This window comes from Anopheles marshallii, chromosome X (genome assembly GCF_943734725.1).
Source record: "Anopheles marshallii chromosome X, idAnoMarsDA_429_01, whole genome shotgun sequence".
In the NCBI taxonomy this organism is placed as follows: domain Eukaryota; kingdom Metazoa; phylum Arthropoda; class Insecta; order Diptera; family Culicidae; genus Anopheles; species Anopheles marshallii.
Genome location: NC_071325.1, coordinates 10,575,420 through 10,600,976, shown reverse-complemented (window position 1 = coordinate 10,600,976; position 25,557 = coordinate 10,575,420). Strand labels below are relative to the sequence as shown.

Below are 25,557 nucleotides of genomic sequence, written 5' to 3'. Positions count from 1 at the left end.
AGTGGTGGGCATTTGCTGAACGGTGCAGCAGTATGGAAATAATATTTCATTTTTTTTTGCAAGTTAAATTGCGTAGTTTATACAACAGCTCGTTAGTAAAAACATTGGCGTTACTGTTCTGTTCTCTTACCTCATCCCTCCCAAAGATAAATGTGAGCGCAACACGCGCGGGGGCGTAACTTTCATTCAATAAACCTACCCCTTTTCCGTTTGAGAATCAATTATTTGTCGACGTAATCGGTGCTGCACCTTAGCACAGGTGTCTTCCGGCCGGTGAGTTTAAGCTGAAGTGCAAGGTCATCCCGTGAAGGAATCCAGTTTATCACGAACGTGACAATGGTGGGTAGCCGATGCCGAAAAAATGTGTGCATGGAATGTTTGATTATGCGTCTTCCCTATAATCTACGCGACGAGATAAGCCGCTTTTTACAGCGTCGTCTATCGTTCAACAATACACATCCGTTTATAGTACAAGGACACAGGATGGGTTCGATAGCGTGACTAACCCATATTACCCCGTGTATTACGTTTCCGGCAAATCGGTATGACGTCTGATGGATATAGTTTTGCATACACCATTACCGCGCGTTACGTGTGTCGCCACGCCTTCCTGTTTGTCTTGCAGCGAGTTCTTAGTTACAAGCGTTTTGCCGTAATGCCGCCGTTACATTCACAACAACCCTTCCCGGAACAGTGCGGCTCATCGACAACTGCTAAGCTCCGCTATTGCTTCGCACACGTGGAACCGGGTTTGCGATGTTTTGCCGCAGTTGCCAGTGCCATAATATCGACGTACCTTCGCAAGGGGGAGGAAGGTGGAAGCGGAGGATGGCATCCCAAAACGGCGTCACACCACATATCTCGGATGGGACGAAAACGTTTGTTTTATGAGCTTCTGCCCCTAGCGCACTTATCGTCGGACGATAAAAACAGACAATCTTATTTGCTGCCATCGTTTTTGCCAATAAGCTGATAAGTTTGCTCATTACCTGCCGCAGCGCGCTTCGCAACCTGCTTTCGTACGTACCGCGTCTATTAGCGGATGATAATCCTGCGGTACCGCCCCGTGCTCGGCGGTAAAACTATCAACCACCGGGTGAAGTAACTCATCGCTCACCGTGTTCTGCACGCCTACTGGATCTCCGTCTCCCCCAAAACAGACGGAATGGGGAGGGGGGGGGGGGGGGGGGGGGAAGCAATTCCGGGGAAAAAGATTAACGTGACGCTGCGAGAACTGTGCCCCCGGGGGCCCAACACACAACAGCACTGGGTCTTCACACCGGCTCGGGAGGATGTTTTCGTCGGGCGTGTGTTATGGTCTGCTCGCGGTCCACTGGCTGCCTTTATCGTTGTTGCTAATTTCGCACGAAAGAGTCATTTTATTGCCTGTTTATCAGGCAGCAGAACCGTCTCGCAAACGATGTGCAACCCATCCAAGACCACTGGATAATTTTGAGAACCGTGGCTTCACCGCCAGCTTCTCCACCTGCGCCCAGTTTTCGCCCATTGTTCCAGTTTTTTTATGGCACCGGGCGGGGTGACAATGGTTGTTATATCCCTATAAAAACTACATCCAATACGTACATCCGAACTCAGTATAGCGCGAACCAACACACGATACGTACGGATAACGTCCAGCCAGAGGAAGAGTTGAACCTCGCAACGATAGAAACACAATGCGTCAAACGCTGATGCAGGGAATGGTTAGTGGCGTGCTACTACTGCTGCAGACACTGCCAGCGCACAGTCTGGAGGAGTTTCCCGCAACCGACACCAGACCGCGCGGTACGATCCAGTGCGAACAGGTTGGTGCGATCGCGGACGATGAGTCGGACTCATGTGCGACATACTACATCTGTGCAGTGAACTCCGACAACGTGCTGTCGCCAGTGTTTGCCCAGTGTCCCGGCACGACCGTGTTCTCGCGCGAACTGCGCCGATGCGTGGATGCAGCAACGTACGCGTGCGAGAGTGCCGCCAGCAGGATGGCGACTCGTGAAGTTGGATTTCAATGCACGGAAGATGGCCGATTCCCGAACGTAGCGTCCACCGACTGTAAATCGTACTTCCTCTGCACGAAGAATACAGACGGGTCGCTGATAGCGGCACTTGTTACCTGTCCCGCATCTACGATTTTTTCGGAGGAAAAGAAGTCGTGTGTGTCATCGCCACCGAATATCTGTCCACACGCGTCGAGTACTACAACGTTTGAGCCGGAGTTAAGCAGTACATTAGGTGCACCAGAAGACACGTTCGAGTGTCCTAGCCAAGGGCGGTTTGTGAATGAACAATCACCAGACTGTAGTACATATTACATGTGCATTATTATTAACGACAAGCTAATGCCACAGCTCACCGGATGCCCCGGGGGTTATGTATTCTCAGTCATCGAACTAAATTGCGTTACCGAGGATTTGTACACCTGCCCAAAGTTTACCGTACCCTCGGTAACACCTCCGAGTTTAACATCTACCACTATAACCATGGTTACGACGACTACTACTCCAGCTACAACGCGTATCCCGCTACCTACACCTTCAACCACCGTGAGTCCGGAAGTTACAACCCGTATCCCGCTACCTACACCTTCAACTACTGTGACATCTGCAGTGACTACCAACATACCACTTACTCCATCTAGCACTAGCGCTATGACGACTACCGAAGCTGAGACTACAACAACAGAGAAGACGACAGACACGTCCGAATCAACAACTGAAGTCAGTGAGACTACTGAAGTGACTACCAGTGTACCACTGATTCCGCCTACCACTAGCTCAATAACGACTACCGAAGCTGAGACTACAACAACAGAGAAGACGACAGACACGTCCGAATCAACAACTGAAGTCAGTGAGACTACTGAAGTGACTACCAGTGTACCACTGATTCCACCTACCACTAGCTCAATAACGACTACTGAAGCTGAGACTACAACAACAGAGAAGACGACAGACACGTCCGAATCAACAACTGAAGTCAGTGAGACTACTGAAGTGACTACCAGTGTACCACTTATTCCGCCTACCACTAGCTCAATAACGACTACTGAAGCTGAGACTACAACAACAGAGATGACGACAGACACGTCCGAATCAACAACTGAAGTCAGTGAGACTACTGAAGTGACTACCAGTGTACCACTGATTCCGCCTACCACTAGCTCAATAACGACTACTGAAGCTGAGACTACAACAGCAGAGATGACGACAGACACGTCCGAATCAACATCTGAAGTACCTTCATCGACAACAGTTTTAACATCTACAGAGGAACCAGAAACGCTTCCACCAATCAAACTTACCACCTCGACTAGGCCAACACCAACCACCGTCATCTCATTAGAACCAACCACGAGTACAGGTTCGGAAACGGATGGTTTCCCTACACCAGGAACGTTTCAGTGCCCAGCCGAGGGTCGTTATCCGGATCCCAACGGGTCCCAGAACTGTGAATCTTACATCCTATGCATTAAAAACAGTATCGGAACACTCACACCGATTCAATTTTTATGTCCACCGACGACAATCTTCTCCCCCACGCATGGCTTATGTGTTTCGGCCCTGTCGTACAGTTGCAGATACGAAACGTCGAGCATCGTACCACCGACAACCGTATCGCCAACTGTTACCACGACGGTTGTCCCAACACCCACACCATTCGTCTGCCCGGCCACTGGCAGATATCCCAATCCGGATTCGCTCTACTGCAAATCGTACTACCTGTGTCTGTACGACGGCAAGCTGAATCTGATCGGCGTTGAGCTTAGCTGCCCGGGGGGCTCAATCTTCGACAACGACAAATTGCGTTGCGTACCGTCTGGAGAGTATCAGTGCGTACAGGGTACCGCAACAACGGGTGTAACGACCACCACTACCCCGGCTGCCACAACCACAACTACCACCAGCGCAACCACCATCAGTATGGCAGGTACATGCACGATGGCCGGTATATTTCCAACCAACACCGCAAACGATTGTTCGTCGTACCAGTTCTGCGGGGCGCTGCAGACCGGCGGGTTGGTTGAGGTTATTCTCAAATGTCAAGGGAACACACTGTTTGACGAGCAAAACAAGGTGTGCTCGGATAAATATGTATGTCCGCGGGGAAACTGATGGATATGTGCTCATCCTTCGATGGCATAGTTCCGCGGTGGTGCAAGCAACTTCGTATTAGAATAAACCACTGTACAATGCACTGGTCAGACTGCATCTTTATGTAACGGATCGAATAAAAATCCGAACGCTCTGCGTACCGTCCGGTAAGAAACAATAAATTATTTATCACCTGAAACGGATGTCTACAAATTGAAGAATGGTATACAGAAAGAGAATTTTGTTCTTCATTATCTCTCTCCGGGACTCCTCCTAGGTCAACCACCTGACTCTTCGGCAGTCTTCCATATCCAATAGGAAACAATAAATTATGTATCGCCTGAATCTGACGTCTACAGACTCAAGAATTGTATATAGAAAGGGAATGTTGATTCTGAATTTGTCTACTCTAACACCTCAGGATTCCTGCACAGTTAACACCCTGACTTCTTGGGGTCTTCCATGTCAGATAGGAACAAAAATAAAATATTTATGGCCGGACAATGATGTCTACCGTTTGAAGAATTGTGTATAGATAGAGAATGTCGATCATCAATGTCTCTACCCCAACCCCACAGGACTCTCCCTAGGTCAACACCCTGGCTCCCCCATGTCCGAAAAAAAGCAATACATTATTTAGCAGCTGAAACTGACGTCTACAGACAGAAGAATTGTATATGGAAAGAGAATTGAAATACCGAGAAAGAGAATGTTGATTCTCCAATTTTCTGCTCCTACTCCTCAGGATTCCTGCTCGATGTTGACATCCAGACTCCTCGGGGGTCTTCCATGTGAGATAGGAAACAATATAATATTTATGGTCTGACAATGATGTCTAGCGATCTTTAAATATTTAGACACCCTGATTCCAGTGATCTAGTATATGGAGTACAACTTGTTTATCACCTGGAAATGATTTGTTTTATTATTATAGTGTCCGCCCCTAGGCTAAACACAAACTATCTTAAAAGCTATATTAGAATATGCTTAACTTCTGCAGAGGCAGCGCAACACTGAACACCAACCTGCAGTAGACTAAAAAGAAATCCCATAAGGTTGACACATGTTCGATTCTTCATAAAACTGCAGAAGGGAATTATATGAAGAGTGAAAGAGGAAGAGGCGATAGAGGAAAGACTGGTGCGTAAAGAACTTAGAAAGAGGTCCAAATCAAAAGAGGCGTATAAAGAGTTAAAGTTTCGCTTACTAACAAGCAATGGTTCATTAGAGGCGTAGCAAAAGCGGCGCATCGGAATCAACAACGGGTCACGTGATCGTAGGGGGACGGGAACGAACATAGAAGGAAATACGGGTTTGAAGGTCTAGTGCATCACTCACACCTACAAGGAGAGCACTGATAAACAATACCTGGCACGCCTACTCCCGAGGGCAACATTACGAGATCTGGAGTAGGACATTACAGAGCATTTGTCAAGACACAGAGGGTTAGGAAATCACACCAAAAGGAGAAGGAATCTTCGATGGAATGAAGAAAATAACACTGCGGGAGGAATGAGACTGGAAAAAATATATTCAGGTCAGCTGCATACAGCAAGTGTCCATTTCAGGAAGGATATAACTCACACCATCAACAAATAATACAAACTGAACAGGACTAAGAGCGTTGCCTTTAAGAGTAGCTAATGGTTGCCATGAAGTAAGTTTGGTAGACATTACATGAGTCCGACGTGCTAAGACACCTAGCTAACCGCCCAATTAACTCTTTTCCTCGGCTCGCCTGAAAAGGTTCGGATGTATGTGTGAAATGAAATAAAGATCAATCTTATTAATATCCATTTTAGCAACTCAAAGGCACTCTGGCTGGGTTTTATGCTAAGCCCTGAGGTAAAAGGTAAGTTCCATACATTTACAATCCTAAGCAAAATTGTTCACACATACACACTCACACACACACTTTTGCACGAGCACGTTAATGGCGCACGCGGGTACTGTTGCTGACCGGCTATAGTTTCCCGTACTTCCTGGGCAAACCTTGCCGTTAGGGCCTTGCCTTGGCCGTTTAAAACAGGCGCAATTCATTCACACCTTTCCCTTTTATGTGTAGAATAGCAACGAATGATTCTTTTGTATTTTTTTTTTCTGCTTCAATACTTACATCCCGATACGGGTTGGTTATTAATTACCTTGCGCAGGAGCAAGCCTTTCCCCCTTCTTATGTGCTCTTTAACGTCCTCATACTAGAAAAAGCGTACACGCGCGTACCGCTTGAAGTGATTGTGAAATGAAATGTACAGTGAAATGAAAAAGTGCTCCTCGTTTTATTAACTCCCATCGAAGGTAAAAGATTTTTAATTAACTTTGGAAGCAAGTACAACGTACTATGGATGAATATTTAAAAAAAAAAAACAACACTTGTTCGAATATGAATAGCTTCCTCAGTTTCGACATGCGTGTGCTTATGGCACCGGTTGTGAAAAACGTCCGCACGAAAATAAGAACACGCCAATCCCCCGGGTCGACACCCAGGGTGACGATATTATCCCAGGTTTACCATCCATCCCATATTATTATACAAACTTATCCAAACATTACACAGATATTGCGTTTTTTTCACAACTTGCTCCTAACATTGCCCAACTGGATTACGCAAGATGTAATCATGACGGTCACTCCTTTTGTTTCATGTTGAGCATTACGGAACGTTGAAATCCTAAGCGGTGACACGAAACCACGCATCCCGCCGCTAACAGTGATTTTACACATTTTTGTTTGCAACATTGTTTATACCGAATGTGGTAATTTCTCGCGAATCGTCTGAACAAACTACGGTGTGGACGTTGGACTTTCCGTGGAAATACGCTTATCGCACGCGCAGATCTTACTTACTGGTCCAGTCTTAGCTCATATCTTGTGACGTTTGTTCATCATACTTTTCTAGCACGGTAGTTGCGGTGAGATCACGCGTACTGTAGCAAATAAGTGAATGTTCGATTTTAAACAAAAGACAAAAAGCATATAAAGATCATGAATAATAGGACGAAACATAAATGGCGGAGGAAAACACCAAAACACATGATAAAAATCACAAATCCCCTTGCCCCATTGCTTACTCTACAAACCAACAAAACAAAGAAAGATCTGCGCGGGACGTGTTCTTAACCGTATGACTTATCGTCTAGTGCACGCATAACGTTCGATTTGTTGTTTTTCAACCACTCTACCGAACCGCTTGTTAACGTAAGGACTTACTGCCTGGTCATAACCGACCTAATAGCGACTTAACTGTGCCAACCAGGGTGGATGGTCCTCCTTGCTACGGAGGAACGGCCAGAACCTGGATGGGATTGGTACTGATGCTGCGGACCACAATGAACGTAAACCAGCTCTACCTCTTCCAATACTTCTATTCCTTGCCAGGAATTTCCCGTCAATGCTTCCCATCCCAGCTGGTGGCTGGTGGATAACATGTTTTCTACATTCCTGTCCACGCCTTCGCCTGCTGTACTCAGTATGCCTCGTGTATGGAACGATAAATAGAATAGTTATACAATTTTGTTTTGTTCTTTTTTTTCTTATTTGGTGCTACTGCGCATCTCAGTCGTTGCCGGAGTGGCTTACTTCTTACAATCAAATTTGGTGTCAAGACCGTTCGGTCTTGTTCTGGCTATAATGTGGACTTATTATTTGTTACAACCGCCGCTAGAAAAGTCAGCCCTTACAACGAATCAAATTCTTCCAGACTACATTTGAATACCGAGTACCGAGTGGTATACCGTGTATCTAAACACGTTAGATCGGATCGTACGGGATGACTATCAAGGTATATTCAGTGATAGGTGGTGAATACCACCGGGCCATTGTATTTGGTAGTGGTGTCGGTTCCACACGACAGGACCGGTCCAAAATTTCATCCGGACCAATTGCCCGTACGCAAGCCTGACTATCCAGCACCGGGTAAATAAAATCAATGAACGCCATCAATAGCAGGCCTGGACCTCTTAAGGTTGGTGTACCGATAAAGACGAAGACCCCTTAAGGTCAGACCATGACAATAGGTCGTGTGTTACGCCAAGCAGATGGAATATAAGTTGCGTCTTTGCTAAATTAAATTCACGTAACGCTCGGGTATCTTACTTATATGTTTACAGTAAGTTTGTTTCCTTACTAACTAACCAACCAACTTCTCAGAATGCAGGACTGATTATCTTAGCTGCGGAAGGGTACATAATTTTGGAAGATCTCGTTAGACCTTCACGGGAATTGATGCAATATCCGTATTTTGCACCATGCACTTCTTTTCCAAGAAAAACAATCCATCTTTCAATTCCCCGCCTTAATGTTATAGCTAAACTACGCCGAAATAACAATCATTTTGTAAACAGCATACCCATGGAAAGATATCTGTGCTCCGCGATATCTGTCGTGGATGGTATCGTTGAAAGGAAACGGGATGATAACAGAAGAAATGATGACTTATAACGCACATGAGAGAAAAGTAAATTGTTATATACTGCTATACAGTTAGTTTTGCGTCATTTGTTTAGCTATCCCCATACATATTGCTATACAGTTAATTTTGCGTCATTTGTTTAGCTATCCCCACATTTCACTATCGTCAAGCAGGTTCGACTGAAAAATAAAGTACATAATGGTTATGTTATTTTACGTTATCGTGATGATATGGAATTGTTTGAAATTGCAATAATATACCTGTGACTCTGTTGTGTTTTCCTGCGGGTTAAGGTCGCCGGTGGAATTTGTTTGAAGGTTGGAAAACTGTTGCGTTACAGCCATCGTTCCATCCAGGCTTACTTCAATCCGGGATGTGATGTTTTCTGCAACAGTTGCAAACATGTACCAAAAATTAGCTTACCATGCTGGCCATCCCGTAAGTGAGAGTGGATGTATGGAATAATATTAGGTTACGGGGCTGAAAATGGCATTATATACGGTGAAATATGGTTACCTCCAAAACTGGTCCCGTTGGGAGCGTAAATGGACCATACAGTCTCGAAGAACCCTTCCGTCGATGGACTGACGAGCTGCACTGATACGGACACTGTATCATTCGGAGGCAAGGAAGGTACGAAGTATTTCAAGTCCTCGTACGACAACGGAAAATTTTCCTCCATCATGGCTGGGTTTCGACGTAAGCTGACGTACGAACCGTACGGCCACGCGACATCGCCATTGTTTTGCAGTAGCCAGGTAAGCTTTATTCTGTTTCGGAGCGACAATTGTCAAACAATGAACATGAGCATACATCATAATGTTAGCGGTGGAGGGCTGGAAGCCTTCCATTCCACAATACTCACGCTGTGCTGGGTGTGATTTTTTCGCCCTTTCCTACCGTAATATCGTCCAGCAGCTTCATGGATGGTTGTCGGTTTTGGGACATAAAGTCAAAATAACATCCCACAGCCGCTTGAAGGTTCCTGTTCGGATATTAATATTGTAAAAATGAACGGACAATATCGTGTGCAACCTCGGTTAAACGCTCAACATCAACTTACCAGTTGGTCATATCGAGGAAAAATGTTGCCGTCGAGTAGTTTACGTTCTCTCCAATCGATTGAAACTGTTGGATGAGCTCTTCCTTGTCAGTGGTGACCATTGCTGTGAACAAAGAAAAACTCCATTGGAAATAGAATTCTTCGAGGGGGGGAAAAGAAAAAGTTGCACACTTACAGCTGAACTGGGTGAGAAAATTTTGCTCTATATCGTCTGGCAGTTGATTTGATGCGTTCTGGTCCGTATGATCCATGTTTGCTTGCAGTTTCTGAAGATGATTGTACAAAATTGATATTTTGGTACTTGATTGAACACGAACAGGAGTGAACTGCGATCAGGGGTGCTGCGATCACTGTGATTTATTTGATTGTATCGGGTTGATTGTAAGTGCGATGGATTGACTTTTCCCAACGTTTCCGTGCGGTGGGCTAATCGGTCTGCTACATCAGCACCTACAGAACACCAGCATCAGCGCTTTGGTACACAAATATTTCGATGTTGAGAAATCGCACAGGGAACAAAAACAACCAAATAGCAACACTCGCTGCTCTGTGATGGAACGTTTGAGGCCACAGCGGAGCTGACAGTAAGGCGACTGTCAGTGCATTCCTTCAGGCAGAGCAGGGGTACTCAACGAAATATAAGCAGCATTTCAACGTATCAAGGGGTATTGTGCACAGTGAAGCGCCGATTATCCGGGTGCGTTTTAACCGAATCTCTGATTATCCGTGCAGCTTGCAAATGGCAGTTCCATAGGAAAGTTGACATATTTCAAGCAACACCGATGACGGAAGAATGATATACCAAATTTTACAAATAGTGTATAATACGCCATATGTAGGGCTTTATGGAAGCATAATATATATCTCCTGTTTATTACATTATTGCAAAAAAAACAGTAGTTGGTTTTTTAGAATTTGAGCTCTTGTTCATCTTATAACATGGGTATTTCATTTCTCCTGTCGAGGATGTTGCAAGGAATATGTCAAATTTCATTTGGAACTGTCATTTCCGAGCTGCACGGATAATCAGACTCCCGGTTAAATGGAGGTGAATAATCGGCGCTCCACTGTATAAAATCAAAATCAGTCGTGAAAATCACACTACAATTACTGGAACACTTGCTAGCGCTTGATGTAATCAAGAGATCCTGAGCTGAGATTGAAATCCCCTGAATGACAAATGTGATCACTGTATTTATTTTTTTCAGCTGACATTTGAAGTGATGCAATAAATAAAATAAACTTGCAAATTTCATATTACGAAGCACAGTTAAGTTCTCACATGCAAATGCAGCCGTTTAAATTTAAATTACGAAATAATGATGATGGTGCTGTGTTACCCAAACCACTGTGCACAGGAATATTGCGCCGTATAAACATTACTCCCAGCATCAAAACTGTCATTCATTCGTTCGCTCTTTGTTGCAGCTTCCAGGTCGCACGAATCTGGAATTGGTTCCGGGTTCCGGCACAAGTGCTGTGTAGTCTTATCGATAACTGCCCAGGGCGAGAATGGCATCGGGAAGGTCATCAATCTATCAGGATTTGTCAGAGGTATGTTTGCATCTTTGAGTGTGTTACCGTTTAGCTTTAAATACCCGGTCCATGAAACTTGACAAATGTGGGCAATGGAAAACAAGGTTAGAAAGATTTAAAACGAAATGATCCTTAAAATCCCATCTCCCCTTACACACCCCCAACTTATAAAAAAGTTTCTTTAAGTTGCTCTGTATCCCAATTAGCGTGTGTGTGAATGTTTTGTGTGAAGCATTCTTCTTAAAGTCTTATAATCTAGATAGGGTAAATCCTGCAACTACCGGTTAGGTTAGCTCACTATTGTACCTCCTGAAGACACAAGCACTACAAGCATTTCAGCTATAACGATAGGCAAAACGGTTTCTTAACGAATAGCGTATTGTAATGCTTCAGGAAGGTTGCAATGCCTTGGAAAATCAGACATGGCGTTTCGCAACGCTATTGATACTTGGAAAAGTGCCTTTTAAGAAGGTTGAAGGATTCGATCGATTTTTTGTTTTTGAGGTGATGTAAGGACCGAAAAAAAATCAATAACGACGTGCGTTCGGTGAGGTTCCTACTATAGAGCGAGCACGTGCTGGCAGATGGCCGATAGTAGCAGCGTTTAATAGTATAGGGTATAGGCAATAGCGCACTTTTGGGTAGCGTCATAGAAAGAGAATTGCAAATACCACTGTATTTTCCCTCAACGATTCCCTTTTTTTCTTTTCGGAGCACTTGAGTTCCAAACAAAAGAGGCTGGCATCGTGTGTAGCTCCTGATTTTTTTGTGCAAGTTATTGATGTTTGCATGCTAGCAACGTAGGGTCCTCACATCGCCAATACACGCCCTTCAAACGGATTATATATGTTCCTAACATTTCATCCAGATATCCCTTGGTAATGATTGTACATTTTCTTTTCTTGATTTGCCTCTGTTGTGTCCGGTTGTTCTCCTCGCTCGTTTAGATTTATGATAATGTAATCAATAAGGTAAATTCTACTACATCAGTAGCGATATTTGTGGCACGGTACTAAAGTCACTAAAAAATACATCCTCTCCTCCTCTCTGTTGCAAATCGTTCGTCCCCCGGGAACAGGAGCATCCCCGAAAGCTGATACCGGAGCTATGCAAACAATTTTACAACCTCGGATGGGTGACTGGCACCGGCGGCGGTATAAGTATTAAGCTGGAGTTCGTATAATTGCTTACCGCCGTTGTTTTCCCTCTCGAATCCATAATACATGAACGGGTGGCTTCATTGTCTTTGTTTGCGGCTTTATTTTAGCGACGAAATATACATTGCCCCTTCCGGTGTGCAGAAGGAACGAATTCAACCGGACGACCTTTTCATACAGAACATCGAGGGAGACGATCTACAAACACCCCCCGATTATAAAAAGTACCATCGATTAGCTTATGGCGGTGCAGTGAGGAAAAAAATCCATAATGCTCTCCTTCATGTTTGCTTCTATTATAGGTTGACCAAAAGTCAATGTACACCGCTGTTTATGCTTGCTTATAAAGAGCGTAGTGCTGGAGCTGTTATACATACGCACAGTCCCGCAGCAGTAATGACAACGTTACTCTGGCCGGGTAAAGAGTTCCGTTGCACACATCTGGAAATGATAAAGGTGAGAAAAGAGCACTGGAATATTGCTCACAACAACAAGAAGAACTCATCCACTGTGCACGTTTTTAGGGTATTTATGATTACGAGCTGAACCGCAACCTTATGTATGACGAAGAACTTGTGGTGCCTATCATCGAGAACACGCTGTTTGAGAAGGATCTGGAAGAATCGATGGCGAACGCGTTGCGGGATTATCCCGGCACATCAGCCATACTCGTACGTCGCCATGGTGTTTACGTGTGGGGTCACAACTGGCAGAAGGCAAAGACAATGTAGGTTAAACGCGCGGGAACGGTAACGACGATACAACCGTTTGCTGATGGTTTCTTTTTCTTTAAACCTTTCCCAGGGCGGAATGCTACGACTATCTATTCTCCCTAGCGGTAGAAATGCATAAAGTTGGCCTGGATGCAAACGCCGTACCGAAACAATACTAGATGAGTTCTTTCCAGCTTTAACCACCTCAAAAAGCTAATCCTGACGCCCCCCGGGTGGGATTAGAAAAATAATCACACACAAATTACACCATGCATGATAATCGAGTAGAGTTAGCATTAGTTGTTATCATGGCATAACCATGAATGTTTTCCACGACGCATTTCGCATACAATTGCATATTTTGTGTATCTAGTTTATCTATGTTTTTGTTATCAATTTATTAATGCACAACCACAGGGATATATATTGCTAGCGGTTTACATACGACAATGCATCGTTCATCGAGGTTTTCTAACAAGTGATAGAACGCGTGTTTTTGTACGACATATTAGTAGAAAATTTTTGAAGAATAAAAACGCGCTGTTGTTTTCAGCACCATCCCACGCAGAAGTGTGTTTAATGATGTTGATTAATGTTGTAATGTTATCGGTGTGTATTGCTATAAACAAAAATCTCGTCTACAAGGGGTCAACGTCAAGGTGTTTTCACATGATGTGTACTATTGTACAAGCTACGACTCTTACCGATCGTCTATATTAGGCGCTTTTACGCGCTCGTAAAATTTTGTCAACTTCAGAGGATGTCTCTTAAGAATAACTATCGGAAGGATACCGAACCATTTCTTAAACTGACCAAATTGCCAGATCAGTTAGATATGTTACGAGCATTAAAATCGATTCCAGTCGTTCGTTTCCGGTCCGGACTGCAAGAACAAAGTTTGTACGGCTTCTTCAACTCAACTTGCATAACGAAAATTTCAAAGTATCGGGAACAATCCTCGCAATACCTCAATATCTACCTTTTTCGTCGATCAATTCGAGATGGTGCGTTTATCTCACAGAAACAAATTAAAAATACATAATCTATTTAGAGTTTGACATCCCTGAGCTGTCAACCTTTTTTTTCTTCCGTCTTCATTCTCTTTAACTGTCACTTATCACCAACCGAATTCAGCGCAATATAAAAAACAGAAACATCCACTGCCGGTGCCGACAACAGGAATTTCTCAGAAAGTCTATACAGTCATTACCCGAGCTACGCGGTTGTCGACATATGTGAAATCTGAGACATGCGAATTAAAAAACAATCATATCGTGTAGATTTGTATGCAGAATTCAATGTTAAATTAGCAAACTAAAAAATGCGTTACATTATATCATTATAAAAATTAATGTTCATAACATTTTAATGTAATTCTTGAAATAAACGTATTAACATCAACTTCCTGCTTCGTAACGTGGAAATAAGTATTCGATCCCTCAATAAGGCATATGAACGATGTTTTAGCGGAAACCGAAGATACGCGGATTTATCTGAAACGTATTATCTGCGAATCTCGGGTATCGACTGTAGTCGGTACAAAACTAGCCGGTTTGCTTTGTTTGAATAAAGTAGTTGTTGATTTGAGAATGTGCTGCGAAGTTTTCTGGAAAGGGCGCGAATGTGAACCAATTTCTTTACGCATCGCTTACGGGCATGTAGTTTGCAACCAGTGTCTGTTGAAACATCAGTCTAACTTCGTTCTACATTGTTTTCATAGGCCATAATATTGGAATATACGTTTGCTTTACGGCTTCCATCTACAAGTGCGAAATGCAGCAGTTCGCGGAGAGAATAATTTGTGCCAGCTGCGAGTATGACCCCAATATAAATATTTCATACAATTCCATGAACGTCATCGGGGGACCGAGTAATTTTCCATTATCCAATACTGATCAATTGGATTCTTATTTGCTGGTAAGTTGATGTTACCTGCATCTTTGGCAAGCAGATGAGGAAGGGTACGTTTTCCACTAACCTTTGGATGTGTTTTACACTTACAGAACTTATACGGCGACTGGAACATGCTGGCGCCGTCGTACGCGCCTGAGTTTGGGCTGGACAATATTCCAGCCGTCGATAACCCGCCGATCGACGCATTCATGGTAGTTAGCTTCGAAGAGTTTGTGTACCCATCGGGAATTGAAGTGTACGAAACCATGAACCCTGGTGGCGTCTGTCGCATCTGGGCGTTCACGGAATCCCATGAGTGGGTACTTCTATGGGATAAACGAGTAGACGCAGTTTGCGATGACGAACGCAATGCTGGTCTGAGTGAAGCTCGCATCTTCGTGCCGGTCATAAGAATCATCAACCACCGAACGAGGGTGATACGTTTGGAGTTTAACACGCGCCATTTAAACTACATATACGCGATGGATGCTATCATGCTTAAGAGCGATATAAAAGATCCGTTACCTCTCATTTTCGTATCCGATAGTGGGGGATTGCTTTACGACGATTGCGTTTGCGATGTTACGATCCCAACATTTACCTTTCGAAAAGAAAAACACGTCAAGATGACGGATGCTAGCACGTCTAAGCGTTCCTTGTATGACAAGCATGAAATGCAACCGGTGGACAGCCGCAAGTTTCCTCGGCAGGCACTTGAGGAACCGCTGCAGCAAGGACCGTCTATCGCCATCTTGCCTTACGAAATGCTTTACAAAATTGTTACCTATCTCGACTTAAAGTCGCTACGTAGCCTGGAGCAGGTGTCTGGTTCATTTCGTAATGTTGTGCGTGACCCACGATTGTACAAGGAGGTTAACTTGCGTCCGTACTGGATGGACGTGGATTCAAAGCTACTCAATTGGCTGAAAGATCGCTGTTTTAATATACGGAAGCTCGATCTGTCGTGGTGCGGATTGTTCCAAATGTTTAAGAAACCGGAGCTGCAGAGGTGAGTGACGAAGAAGTTGTAAATTAGGAACACTGCCAATCACAACAAATCTTAACCACATTAACATTCATTTACTGCATTTCAGCTTCCTGTTGGATCACGGTCGCTCGTTGACGCATCTGCGTCTGAATTCAATTGGATTTAGTGATCCTACGCATTTTGGGATATCCTATTATACGAATCTTACTGAACTGTGCCTGCAGAATGCACACGTGACAGATGTACTAAATTTAGACATTGAGCTTACCAAATTGACCAGACTGGACTTATCGTCCGCATTCATCGCTCCCAGCTCGCTGATTAGCTTACTGCGTCGGAATCAGGGACTGCAGCATCTGAACCTTTCCTGCTGCTTGCTCGACTCGTTCCGATTAACGCAAACCATTGGTCAATTCAATCGACAACTGATTAGCTTGAACTTGTATAAAACACGCTTATGTCCCGAGGAGGATCTGATACCGTTGACAAACTGTACCAAACTGCAGGAACTTAACCTGGGTTACGCCAACAACGAGTGTGTACAGGAAAGTGATCTTAGCCGTCTGATCGAAGCGTGTCAGGATTTGCGGAAACTGGTGCTAGCTTGCTTTCGTGTTGTTCATAACAATAATATCTTTGCGATTGCGCAGCATTGCCGCGCACTTGAATATCTCGACCTGATGGGCTGCATTACGGCAACCGGTGAGTCTATAAATGCCATTTTCATCGGATGTTCCTCTTTACGGTTTCTAGACATCAATCACTGTTGGAACATAACGGACGAATGGATTACCGACTGGAAAGGACGTTACCCGAACGTTGCCATCCAGTACTTCAATTTCTAAAGTGGTATAGAAAGGAGCCTATCATCTTATTTTACTTATGTGAATTAACACATTTGTTTCTGTACTATATTTTACGCTAATTATGAAACGCTAATACATTGTTATCGGAATACCGACATTTAATTGGAGATTCCCGTTATGCGCTATAAAAATCAAACTATACGGTTAAACACAGCACTTGGAAAGAATCTTGTAAATTGATTTAAATAGATAAACCGAACAGGGAAATATTGAATTATATGCTTATGGTTCTGATTAATTTTTGAAGATAATTGTCCTTTTTTCATTTTTAGCTTCGACATTCAACAAAAAAAAAAGAATTATCATTTGTTTCTTTTCGAATAGCACAAAAGAGTTTGATTTAAGTTGTGGTTCCTTATTCATTAATTAAAGAGTTGACAAATCCTTATACAAGGTTGAATTTATAATAAGTAAATAATAGAAAAACGATGCCAAAATATGTGCCTAACGTGTATAACACACTTCATAGAGTACAATACAGCAAATACGAAGTAATTGTTAAGAAGTTGTACACGAATACAACAATTAATCAATTAATTTATCTCTTTATCTATAATTCAACGAATCATCAGATCTCTTCCGCAAGGGTGTGGTAATATGATAAGTATCTGATCTGACTATCCTACAAGTCGTATAGGTTGACGAAAAGTCAATGTACACCGCTGTTTATGCTTGCTTATAAAGAGCCTAGTGCTGGAGCTGTTCTACATACGCACAGTCCCGCAGCAGTAATGACAACGTTGCTCTGGCCGGGTAAAGAGTTTCGTTGCACACATCTGGAACAAGAAGAACTCATCCACTGTGCTCGTTTTTAGGGTATTTATGATTACTAGCTGAACCGCAACCTTATGTATGACGAAGAACTTGTGGTGCCTATCATCGAGAACACGCTGTTTGAGAAGGATCTGGAAGAATCGATGGCGAACGCGTTACGTTGTTTTCCACGACGCATTTCGCATACAATTGCATATTTTGTGTATCTAGTTTATCCATGGTTTTGTTATCAATTTATTAATGCACAACCACAGGGATATATATTGCTAGCGGTTTACATACGACAATGCATCGTTCATCGAGGTTTTCTAACAAGTGATAGAACGCGTGTTTTTGTACGACATATTAGTAGAAAATTTTTGAAGAATAAAAACGCGCTGTTGTTTTCAGCACCATCCCACGCAGAAGTGTGTTTAATGATGTTGATTAATGTTGTAATGTTATCGGTGTGTATTGCTATAAACAAAAATCTCGTCTACAAGGGGTCAACGTCAAGGTGTTTTCACATGATGTGTACTATTGTACAAGCTACGACTCTTACCGATCGTCTATATTAGGCGCTTTTACGCGCTCGTAAAATTTTGTCAACTTCAGAGGATGTCTCTTAAGAATAACTATCGGAAGGATACCGAACCATTTCTTAAACTGACCAAATTGCCAGATCAGTTAGATATGTTACGAGCATTAAAATCGATTCCAGTCGTTCGTTTCCGGTCCGGACTGCAAGAACAAAGTTTGTACGGCTTCTTCAACTCCGCTGTGTAGTTGGCCTGCTGTGCGATGCTTGTCAGTTACCTTCTAATGTTTGGCGAGAGTAATTGCTTGGTTGTTTTCAGCGAAATAGTCTCAACATGAATTATAGTTTGGAAAATTGTGAAGTTAAATAAATCAGATCGTATGTTATCAAGTGAACACGCTACTGTAACTCAGAGCCTTGGCCTTAAATGTATATAAGGACTTTTAATTTCGAATGCTTCCTTATTGATGTTTGTCTCCAATTTCTTTAAATAGATCCATATCCTGAGTGAGTTCAGACTTGTCGTTGGCTCCAAAGATTGCTCCAAATGAAAGGTCCTACATCTAGTGTGAGTTTTTACTCGAAATTTTCCCCATGTTGTGTAGTGTGTTAAACTATGTGCTTTAAAAAAACTGTGTGTGCGTTTAAGAGACCATGGAATGCTCCATGGAAGGATCGCTACCAAATCCCATGTGAATTGGTTTTCACTACCGCAAAGTAGCGAAGATAAAACGTTTGATTTTTGGCCTATTCCGACTAATTTTTCGTCAAAAGGTCATTTGCATATCGAAAGTTTCAAAGTATCGGGAACAATCCTCGCAATACCTCAATATCTACCTTTTTCATCGACCAATTCGAGATGGTGCGTTTATCTCACAGAAACAAATTAAAAATACATAATCTATTTAGAGTTTGACATCCCTGAGCTGTCAACCTTTTTTTTCCGTCTTCATTCTCTATACAGTCTATACAGTCATTACCCGAGCTACGCGGTTGTCGACATATGTGAAATCTGAGATACGCGAATTAAAAAACAATCATATCGCGTAGATTTGTATGCAGAATTCAATGTGTAATAAGTAAACTAAAAAATGCGTTACATTATATCGTTATAAAAATTAATGTTCATAACATTTTAATGTAATTCTTGAAATAAACGTATTAACATCAATTTCCTTCTTCGTAACGTGGAAATAAGTATTCGATCCCTCAATAAGGCATATGAACGATGTTTTAGCGGAAACCGAAGATACGCGGATTTGTCTGAAACGTATTATCTGCGAATCTCGGGTATCGACTGTAGTCGGTACAAAACTAGCCGGTTTGCTTTGTTTGATGAAAGTAGTTGTTGATTTGAGAATGTGCTGCGAAGTTTTCTGGGAAGCGAGCGAATGTGAACCAATTTCTTTACGCATCGCTTACGGGCATGTAGTTTGCAACCAGTGTCTGTTGAAACATCAGTCTAACTTCGTTCTACATTGTTTTCATAGGCCATAATATTGGAATATACGTTTGCTGTACGGCTTCCATCTACAAGTGTGAAATGCAGCAGTTCGCGGAGAGAATAATTTGTGCCAGCTGCGAGTATGGCCCCAATATAAATATTTCATACAGTTCCATGAACGTTATCGGGGGACCGAGTAATTTTCCATTATCCAATACTGATCAATTGGATTCTTATTTGCTGGTAAGTTGATGTTACCTACATCTTTGGCAAGCAGATGCGGAAGGGTACGTTTTCAACTAACCTTTGGATGTGTTTTACACTTACAGAACTTATACGGCGACTGGAACATGCTGGCGCCGTCGTACGCGCCTGAGTTTGGGCTGGACAATATTCCAGCCGTCGATAACCCGCCGATCGACGCATTCATGGTAGTTAGCTTCGAAGAGTTTGTGTACCCATCGGGAATTGAAGTGTACGAAACCATGAACCCTGGTGGCGTCTGTCGCATCTGGGCGTTCACGGAATCCCATGAGTGGGTGCTTCTATGGGATAAACGAGTAGACGCAGTTTGCGATGACGAACGCAATGCTGGTCTGAGTGAAGCTCGCATCTTCGTGCCGGTCATAAGAATCATCAACCACCGAACGAGGGTGATACGTTTGGAGTTTAACACGCGCCATTTAAACTACATATACGCGATGGATGCTATCATGCTTAAGAGCGATATAAAAGATCCGTTACCTCTCATTTTCGTATCCGATAGTGGGGGATTGCTTTACGACGATTGCGTTTGCGATGTTACGATCCCAACATTTACCTTTCGAAAAGAAAAACACGTCAAGATGACGGATGCTAGCACGTCTAAGCGTTCCTTGTATGACAAGCATGAAATGCAACCGGTGGACAGCCGCAAGTTTCCTCGGCAGGCACTTGAGGAACCGCTGCAGCAAGGACCGTCTATCGCCATCTTGCCTTACGAAATGCTTTACAAAATTGTTACCTATCTCGACTTAAAGTCGCTACGTAGCTTGGAGCAGGTGTCTGGTTCATTTCGTAACGTTGTGCGTGACCCACGACTGTACAAGGAGGTTAACTTGCGTCCGTACTGGATGGACGTGGATTCAAAGCTACTCAATTGGCTGAAAGATCGCTGTTTTAATATACGGAAGCTCGATCTGTCGTGGTGCGGATTGTTCCAAATGTTTAAGAAACCGGAGCTGCAGAGGTGAGTGACGAAGAAGTTGTAAATTAGGAACACTGCCAATCACAACAAATCTTAACCACATTAACATTCATTTACTGCATTTCAGCTTCCTGTTGGATCACGGTCGCTCGTTGACGCATCTGCGTCTGAATTCAATTGGATTTAGTGATCCTACGCATTTTGGGATATCCTATTATACGAATCTTACTGAACTGTGCCTGCAGAATGCACACGTAACAGATGTACTAAATTTAGACATTGAGCTTACCAAATTGACCAGACTGGACTTATCGTTCGCATTCATCGCTCCCAGCTCGCTGAATAGCTTACTGTGTCGGAATCAGGGACTGCAGCATCTGAACCTTTCCTGCTGCTTGCTCGACTCGTTCCGATTAACGCAAACCATTGGTCAATTCAATCGACAACTGATTAGCTTGAACTTGTATAAAACACGCGTATGTCGCGAGGAGGATCTGATACCGTTGACAAACTGTACCAAACTGCAGGAACTTAACCTGGGTTACGCCAACAACGAGTGTGTACAGGAAAGTGAGCTTAGCCGTCTGATCGAAGCGTGTCAGGATTTGCGGAAACTGGTGCTAGCTGGCTTTCGTGTTGTTCATAACAATAATATCTTCGCGATTGCGCAGCATTGCCGCGCACTTGAATATCTCGACCTGATGGGCTGCATTACGGCAACCGGTGAGTCTATAAATGCCATTTTCATCGGATGTTCCTCTTTACGGTTTCTAGACATCAATCACTGTTGGAACATAACGGACGAATGGATTACCGACTGGAAAGGACGTTATCCGAACGTTGCCATCCAGTACTTTAATTTCTAAAGTGGTATAGAAAGGAGCCTATCATCTTATTTTACTTATGTGAATTAACACATTTGTTTCTGTACTATATTTTACGCTAATACATTGTTATCGGAATGCCGACATTTAATTGGAGATTCCCGTTATGCGCTATAAAAATCAAACTATACGGTTAAACACAGCACTTGGAAGGAATATTGTAAATTGATTTAAATAGATAAACCGAACAGGGAAATATTGAATTATTTGTTTATGGTTCTGATTAATTTTTGAAGATAATTGTCCTTTTTTCATTTTTAGCTTCGACATTCAACAAAAAAAGAATTATCATTTGTTTCTTTTCGAATAGCTCAAAAGAGTTTGATTTAAGTTGTGGTTCCTTATTCATTAATTAAAGAGTTGACAAATCCTTATACAAGGTTGAATTTATAATAAGTAAATAATAGAAAAACGATGCCAAAATATGTGCCTAACGTGTATAACACACTTCATAGATTACAATACAGCAAATACGAAGTAATTGTTAAGAAGTTGTACACGAATACAACAATTAATTTATCTCTTTATCTATAATTCAACGAATCATCAGATCTCTTCCACAAAGGTGTGGTAATATGATAAGCATCTGATCTGACTGTCCTACAAGTCGGTTAAATATAACGTGATATAGAAAGTAATATAACTTTACCTTTACCAGATCACCGAACAAACTTGGCGCAGTATGTGTATCACAACTTCATTTCACTAATATTTGTTCAACTAACATTTCTTTCCTATAATCCTCTCCTGTACCACTAAACTACTAATCCAGTTGAATTGCCAGCAAAAGGTTTGGTGTTATTTAGAATGCGTACTAACACGACACCACCACCTTCACACACGCGTTGGACGAACCTATACCGGCCGGTAACCGTCAATCGTGCCGAGAATTGCTTGCAGATCATGCGGATCGACGTAGCGTCGCGTCCGTTTTACCAGCAAGCCCCCGGATACGGGTGTGGCCGCGGCAAACGTACTGTACGTGTAGTGTTTCGCCTTGATCGTGTTGATCACCTGCAGCACCAGCTTGATCAGAAAGACGGCAAACGTTAGAAAGGAGATGGTAAGCAGCGCACCTTCGGCGGACGGGAAATCCATCGCCTCCGTCTCGCCGTGCGGTTCCATCCAGCCGCGCTTGACACGCCGCCGTCCACCGCCTATCCACAGCGAGGCAATACGTCGCTCTGTGTGAGTAAGAGATGGTTAAAAGCCCCGGGTCAGTGTGTGCGTGTGCAATTGGGGGCACTTACCGATGGTGCTTAGCAGCTGATCACGCATACCGGCGAGGGTTCGTATCTTGTCACCGATGGTGTGTGCCGTGCGCTGCACAAAGCTGGCCTGCATTCTGCGCAGAAACTCGAAAAATCCACCAAACCCGGTCGGTGATGGTTGCAACTGGATCGGTCGCTTTCGATGGAAATGCTCCGTGCTCTTTTCTGCTGTCTCGTTCGCATCCTCTTGGTCGACGTCTTCTTCGACGTACTGCTGTTGCTTCTCACTGTCTGAGGGCCGTTGCTTTACCGGTGTCCGTTCATCGTAGTCATCAAAGTCATCGAAATGTTGCACTGGTTGTACCGCTGCCTTGGAAGTATGCGATACAGCGGGTGCCGTTTCAATCGATTCTTCCTCGTACCGATTGCCGAACGGAAGTAGCTCCGTCTGCACCACCGGATAATGGTCAGCCTCCGCTTCTTCGCTTTCACCTAGCTCCTCCACCTTATTGGTCACATTCGCCAGTGTAATCCACGGTGAGGATGGCTGTGATACCCGTTTGCTTGGACGTTCGTAGTCGAGCAGATCGCTCACGGGACGTTGCCAGCGTAGGGCGGCACCGACAGACCATCGACCATCTGTCGCCCGATCGTCGTGCAGGTGTGATAGTAGTCGCTGCGAGTGGGTCAACCCGTGACCGTTGATCGAGGCGATTGGTTTGATTGTGGTGGTAATGGACGATGTTACCGCTGATGGGGCGGACGATGGTTTCAGGTGCGGGATCTCGACCCACTCACCCTCGGACGGGCGGGCCAGTAGTGCTGCTGCCAGCAGCAACCGATACAAGGCTGCCATTGCGGTGGGCTGAACGAGTCTGGTCGACTTTCCGCCTGCAACTGCAGTCTTGTGCGAAACACGACTCGGAGGATCACGCTGCACGAACTGCACACACGGCACCCATGTGCATCGGGGATTGTGGAAGCGTAACAAAACTGTCACGGTGTGTCGCACCCCGGTGTTCGGGGGCGGAGAGAAAGTCAGTCCCGATGCGCATTATATCCACATTCTTAATTGCCGACGCTATATCTACGTCACGCATTCTGAGTGTGCTAAACGCTAAGGGACGGAGTGAAAGACACCACACTTTCTTCTCCCACGATACACACGCTGCAGCAGCACGCAGTTGCAAACCTGTTATCAACTCTTGTACAACTACATTCAGAATAGTACGCTGAGGTTATGATATCTTCACTACTAGTTGTGCATACGGCGACGATCCAATCGTTCGCTTACTTACACGCTAATATACAAATGTAAATCGTCCCATTAAAGCCAGCGGACCATGTAATCACCGGCAGGTTGACGAAAGCAATTGAGCAGATAAAAATATTATTTTCTATCGGTGCGCAAAAGCAACACACATTACCGTTTGCCGTGATCTGGACTGGGGATGCGTACTGGCGAAATCCATCTAACCGCGCGTGGACGACTCACTCACAATTTGTTCTTCTATCATTTTATTTAATACCTGATATATTATGCTAATTTCATTTCGCTGTTTCATCGTTTGTTTTGTTTTGTCGTATTATGCTTTGCCGCTGTGGGCGTTTTTGTTGCTGTTGTTTTGTTTGCTTTTTGTTTATTATATCTGGATTCATACGAATGATAAAACATTGATTATATCGCTAAAACTTTTGCTTGCTTTATAACGTCTGCACTTGCATTCAAATTTTACGCACGAATGTGAGGATGAGCAGTGTTACGTTTTACGCTTGGTATGTATTAAAGACTGCTAGCATTCCATTTTTTAGTGTGTGTGTTTTTTTTCCATTATTATGTGTTGTTTTGTGTTCATTCTCATCATTTTTTGTTCTGTTTCTTTAAAGGTATGTGTACTCCATTGGATGCCTTTCCTCCATTTGCTCGCTCGGATTGTGCACACTATCACAATCCCCTTTTGATCCCTTTCCTGCATGCGTGCGTGCGGAGAGACGTCATTCGATTCGAGTTGAATGGAGTGTTTAGCTGTTTAGCAACAAAATGCAATGTTTCCCTTTTACGTTCTGTAATATATATTGCGCAGATTGGCCTAAACGTGCCTGAACAAAACAAAAAAAACGCGAAACGGGCGTACAAACAGTTGGCGCAAGCCAAAACCCATTTCGCAATCGTGGTTTTGCATTAGTTGCCGGGTGGACATCAATGTCTAAAAAATAATCAAACACGACCAAGCGAAAAGCGATTTTGTGGGTAATTAAAATATTATAATGTGATTAAGCATGTTTCTCATATCATTTGCTATAATGTGTAATAAAGTGTTAAATGGAGTACGCGTGGATCCACTCCTTTTTCTACTCGTGCGCACCCGTATGCATCGAACAGCATCCTCTCTCGCTTCCCCTTTGCAGCAAAGAGTGCTTTTAAAGAAAGCACCGATCGTTTGCGGATCGATTGTACTTAAACCAACAAAAAAAAACCCCTGTCACCAGTAGCAGCATCTGACGTCTAGATTATCCCGTTCAGGATAACGACAGAGAGTGAGTGACCACGATTGCTTTTAACGAAAATGAACCTATTAGATATTACCACCGGATGGTGTGAAAACATTTGGATAAGCACACCAACAAGTGGCTTATTATGTCGCAGATGCATAAAAAAAACCCCCCCGAAAGCGAGAGAGTGGGTCCGATGCGGCAGCAGAGTTTAACAGTGTAACGGCCCTCCCCACGGGGAGGTGCACCGAGCATCGTCACACGGCACGAGGGGAGGGTTTTTGTTTGTTTGTTTCGTTTGCTACATGCACTTAAAACTTATCAATT

At 43.6% G+C, this 25,557-nt stretch overlaps 6 protein-coding genes across 7 annotated transcripts; 4 read left to right on the top strand and 2 right to left on the bottom strand.

The window, feature by feature from the left end:
• Nucleotides 1-1,676: 1,676 nt before the first annotated feature.
• LOC128719474 (mucin-2-like) lies at nt 1,677-4,115 on the top strand. The gene has a single exon (XM_053813101.1). The coding sequence runs from the start codon at nt 1,677-1,679 to the stop codon at nt 4,113-4,115; it is 2,439 nt and encodes an 812-aa protein (XP_053669076.1).
• A 4,533-nt stretch (nt 4,116-8,648) lies between these two features.
• Nucleotides 8,649-9,819, bottom strand: LOC128711504 (protein ILRUN). Its single transcript, XM_053806387.1, has 6 exons — nt 9,744-9,819; nt 9,569-9,671; nt 9,371-9,490; nt 9,022-9,275; nt 8,766-8,890; nt 8,649-8,684 (listed from the first exon to the last, which is right to left on the bottom strand). Exons 1-6 carry the CDS (start codon nt 9,817-9,819, stop codon nt 8,649-8,651), a joined length of 714 nt encoding a protein of 237 aa, XP_053662362.1.
• Nucleotides 9,820-11,080: 1,261 nt separating this feature from the next.
• LOC128707185 (probable methylthioribulose-1-phosphate dehydratase) lies at nt 11,081-13,153 on the top strand. 2 transcript variants are annotated; one of them, XM_053802137.1, is made up of 7 exons: nt 11,081-11,122; nt 12,052-12,075; nt 12,183-12,277; nt 12,372-12,485; nt 12,564-12,717; nt 12,786-12,988; nt 13,066-13,153. In XM_053802137.1, exons 1-7 carry the CDS (start codon nt 11,081-11,083, stop codon nt 13,151-13,153), a joined length of 720 nt encoding a protein of 239 aa, XP_053658112.1. The 2 variants fall into 2 exon arrangements, with proteins under 2 accessions (XP_053658112.1, XP_053658120.1); XM_053802145.1 differs by lacking the exon at nt 12,052-12,075.
• Nucleotides 13,154-14,747: 1,594 nt separating this feature from the next.
• On the top strand, nt 14,748-16,700 carry LOC128712503 (F-box/LRR-repeat protein 4-like). Its single transcript, XM_053807397.1, has 4 exons — nt 14,748-14,891; nt 14,978-15,387; nt 15,559-15,876; nt 15,962-16,700. Exons 1-4 carry the CDS (start codon nt 14,748-14,750, stop codon nt 16,698-16,700), a joined length of 1,611 nt encoding a protein of 536 aa, XP_053663372.1.
• Nucleotides 16,701-17,569: 869 nt separating this feature from the next.
• On the top strand, nt 17,570-21,508 carry LOC128719440 (F-box/LRR-repeat protein 4-like). The gene is made up of 5 exons (XM_053813068.1): nt 17,570-17,654; nt 19,503-19,699; nt 19,786-20,195; nt 20,367-20,684; nt 20,770-21,508. The coding sequence occupies exons 1-5, from the start codon at nt 17,570-17,572 to the stop codon at nt 21,506-21,508; spliced, it is 1,749 nt and encodes a 582-aa protein (XP_053669043.1).
• An 873-nt stretch (nt 21,509-22,381) lies between these two features.
• Nucleotides 22,382-23,593, bottom strand: LOC128719429 (uncharacterized). Its single transcript, XM_053813057.1, has 2 exons — nt 22,777-23,593; nt 22,382-22,710 (listed from the first exon to the last, which is right to left on the bottom strand). The coding sequence occupies exons 1-2, from the start codon at nt 23,591-23,593 to the stop codon at nt 22,382-22,384; spliced, it is 1,146 nt and encodes a 381-aa protein (XP_053669032.1).
• Nucleotides 23,594-25,557: the final 1,964 nt, after the last annotated feature.

What these genes read in the sequence shown, in the direction of transcription:
- LOC128711504 (XM_053806387.1), bottom strand. Translation starts at nt 9,819, where the DNA reads ATGGATCATACGGACCAGAACGCATCAAATCAACTGCCAGACGATATA. An exon ending in TTTTCTCACCCAGTTCAGCT is followed by an intron (nt 9,672 to 9,743) that starts GTAAGTGTGCAA and finishes CTTTGTTCACAG; the next exon opens with CAATGGTCACCACTGACAAG. An exon ending in AAAACACAACAGAGTCACAG is followed by an intron (nt 8,685 to 8,765) that starts GTATATTATTGC and finishes TTTATTTTTCAG; the next exon opens with TCGAACCTGCTTGACGATAG.
- LOC128719440 (XM_053813068.1), top strand. Translation starts at nt 17,570, where the DNA reads ATGTATGACGAAGAACTTGTGGTGCCTATCATCGAGAACACGCTGTTT. An exon ending in ATCGATGGCGAACGCGTTAC is followed by an intron (nt 17,655 to 19,502) that starts GTTGTTTTCCAC and finishes TTGTTTTCATAG; the next exon opens with GCCATAATATTGGAATATAC. An exon ending in AAGAAACCGGAGCTGCAGAG is followed by an intron (nt 20,685 to 20,769) that starts GTGAGTGACGAA and finishes ACTGCATTTCAG; the next exon opens with CTTCCTGTTGGATCACGGTC.
- LOC128719429 (XM_053813057.1), bottom strand. Translation starts at nt 23,593, where the DNA reads ATGGCAGCCTTGTATCGGTTGCTGCTGGCAGCAGCACTACTGGCCCGC. An exon ending in TCAGCTGCTAAGCACCATCG is followed by an intron (nt 22,711 to 22,776) that starts GTAAGTGCCCCC and finishes TTACTCACACAG; the next exon opens with AGCGACGTATTGCCTCGCTG.
- LOC128712503 (XM_053807397.1), top strand. Translation starts at nt 14,748, where the DNA reads ATGCAGCAGTTCGCGGAGAGAATAATTTGTGCCAGCTGCGAGTATGAC. An exon ending in AATTGGATTCTTATTTGCTG is followed by an intron (nt 14,892 to 14,977) that starts GTAAGTTGATGT and finishes TTACACTTACAG; the next exon opens with AACTTATACGGCGACTGGAA. An exon ending in AAGAGCGATATAAAAGATCC is followed by an intron (nt 15,388 to 15,558) that starts GTTACCTCTCAT and finishes ACCGGTGGACAG; the next exon opens with CCGCAAGTTTCCTCGGCAGG.
- LOC128719474 (XM_053813101.1), top strand. Translation starts at nt 1,677, where the DNA reads ATGCGTCAAACGCTGATGCAGGGAATGGTTAGTGGCGTGCTACTACTG.
- LOC128707185 (XM_053802137.1), top strand. Translation starts at nt 11,081, where the DNA reads ATGGCATCGGGAAGGTCATCAATCTATCAGGATTTGTCAGAG. An exon ending in ACACCCCCCGATTATAAAAA is followed by an intron (nt 12,486 to 12,563) that starts GTACCATCGATT and finishes CTTCTATTATAG; the next exon opens with GTTGACCAAAAGTCAATGTA. An exon ending in TGGCAGAAGGCAAAGACAAT is followed by an intron (nt 12,989 to 13,065) that starts GTAGGTTAAACG and finishes AACCTTTCCCAG; the next exon opens with GGCGGAATGCTACGACTATC.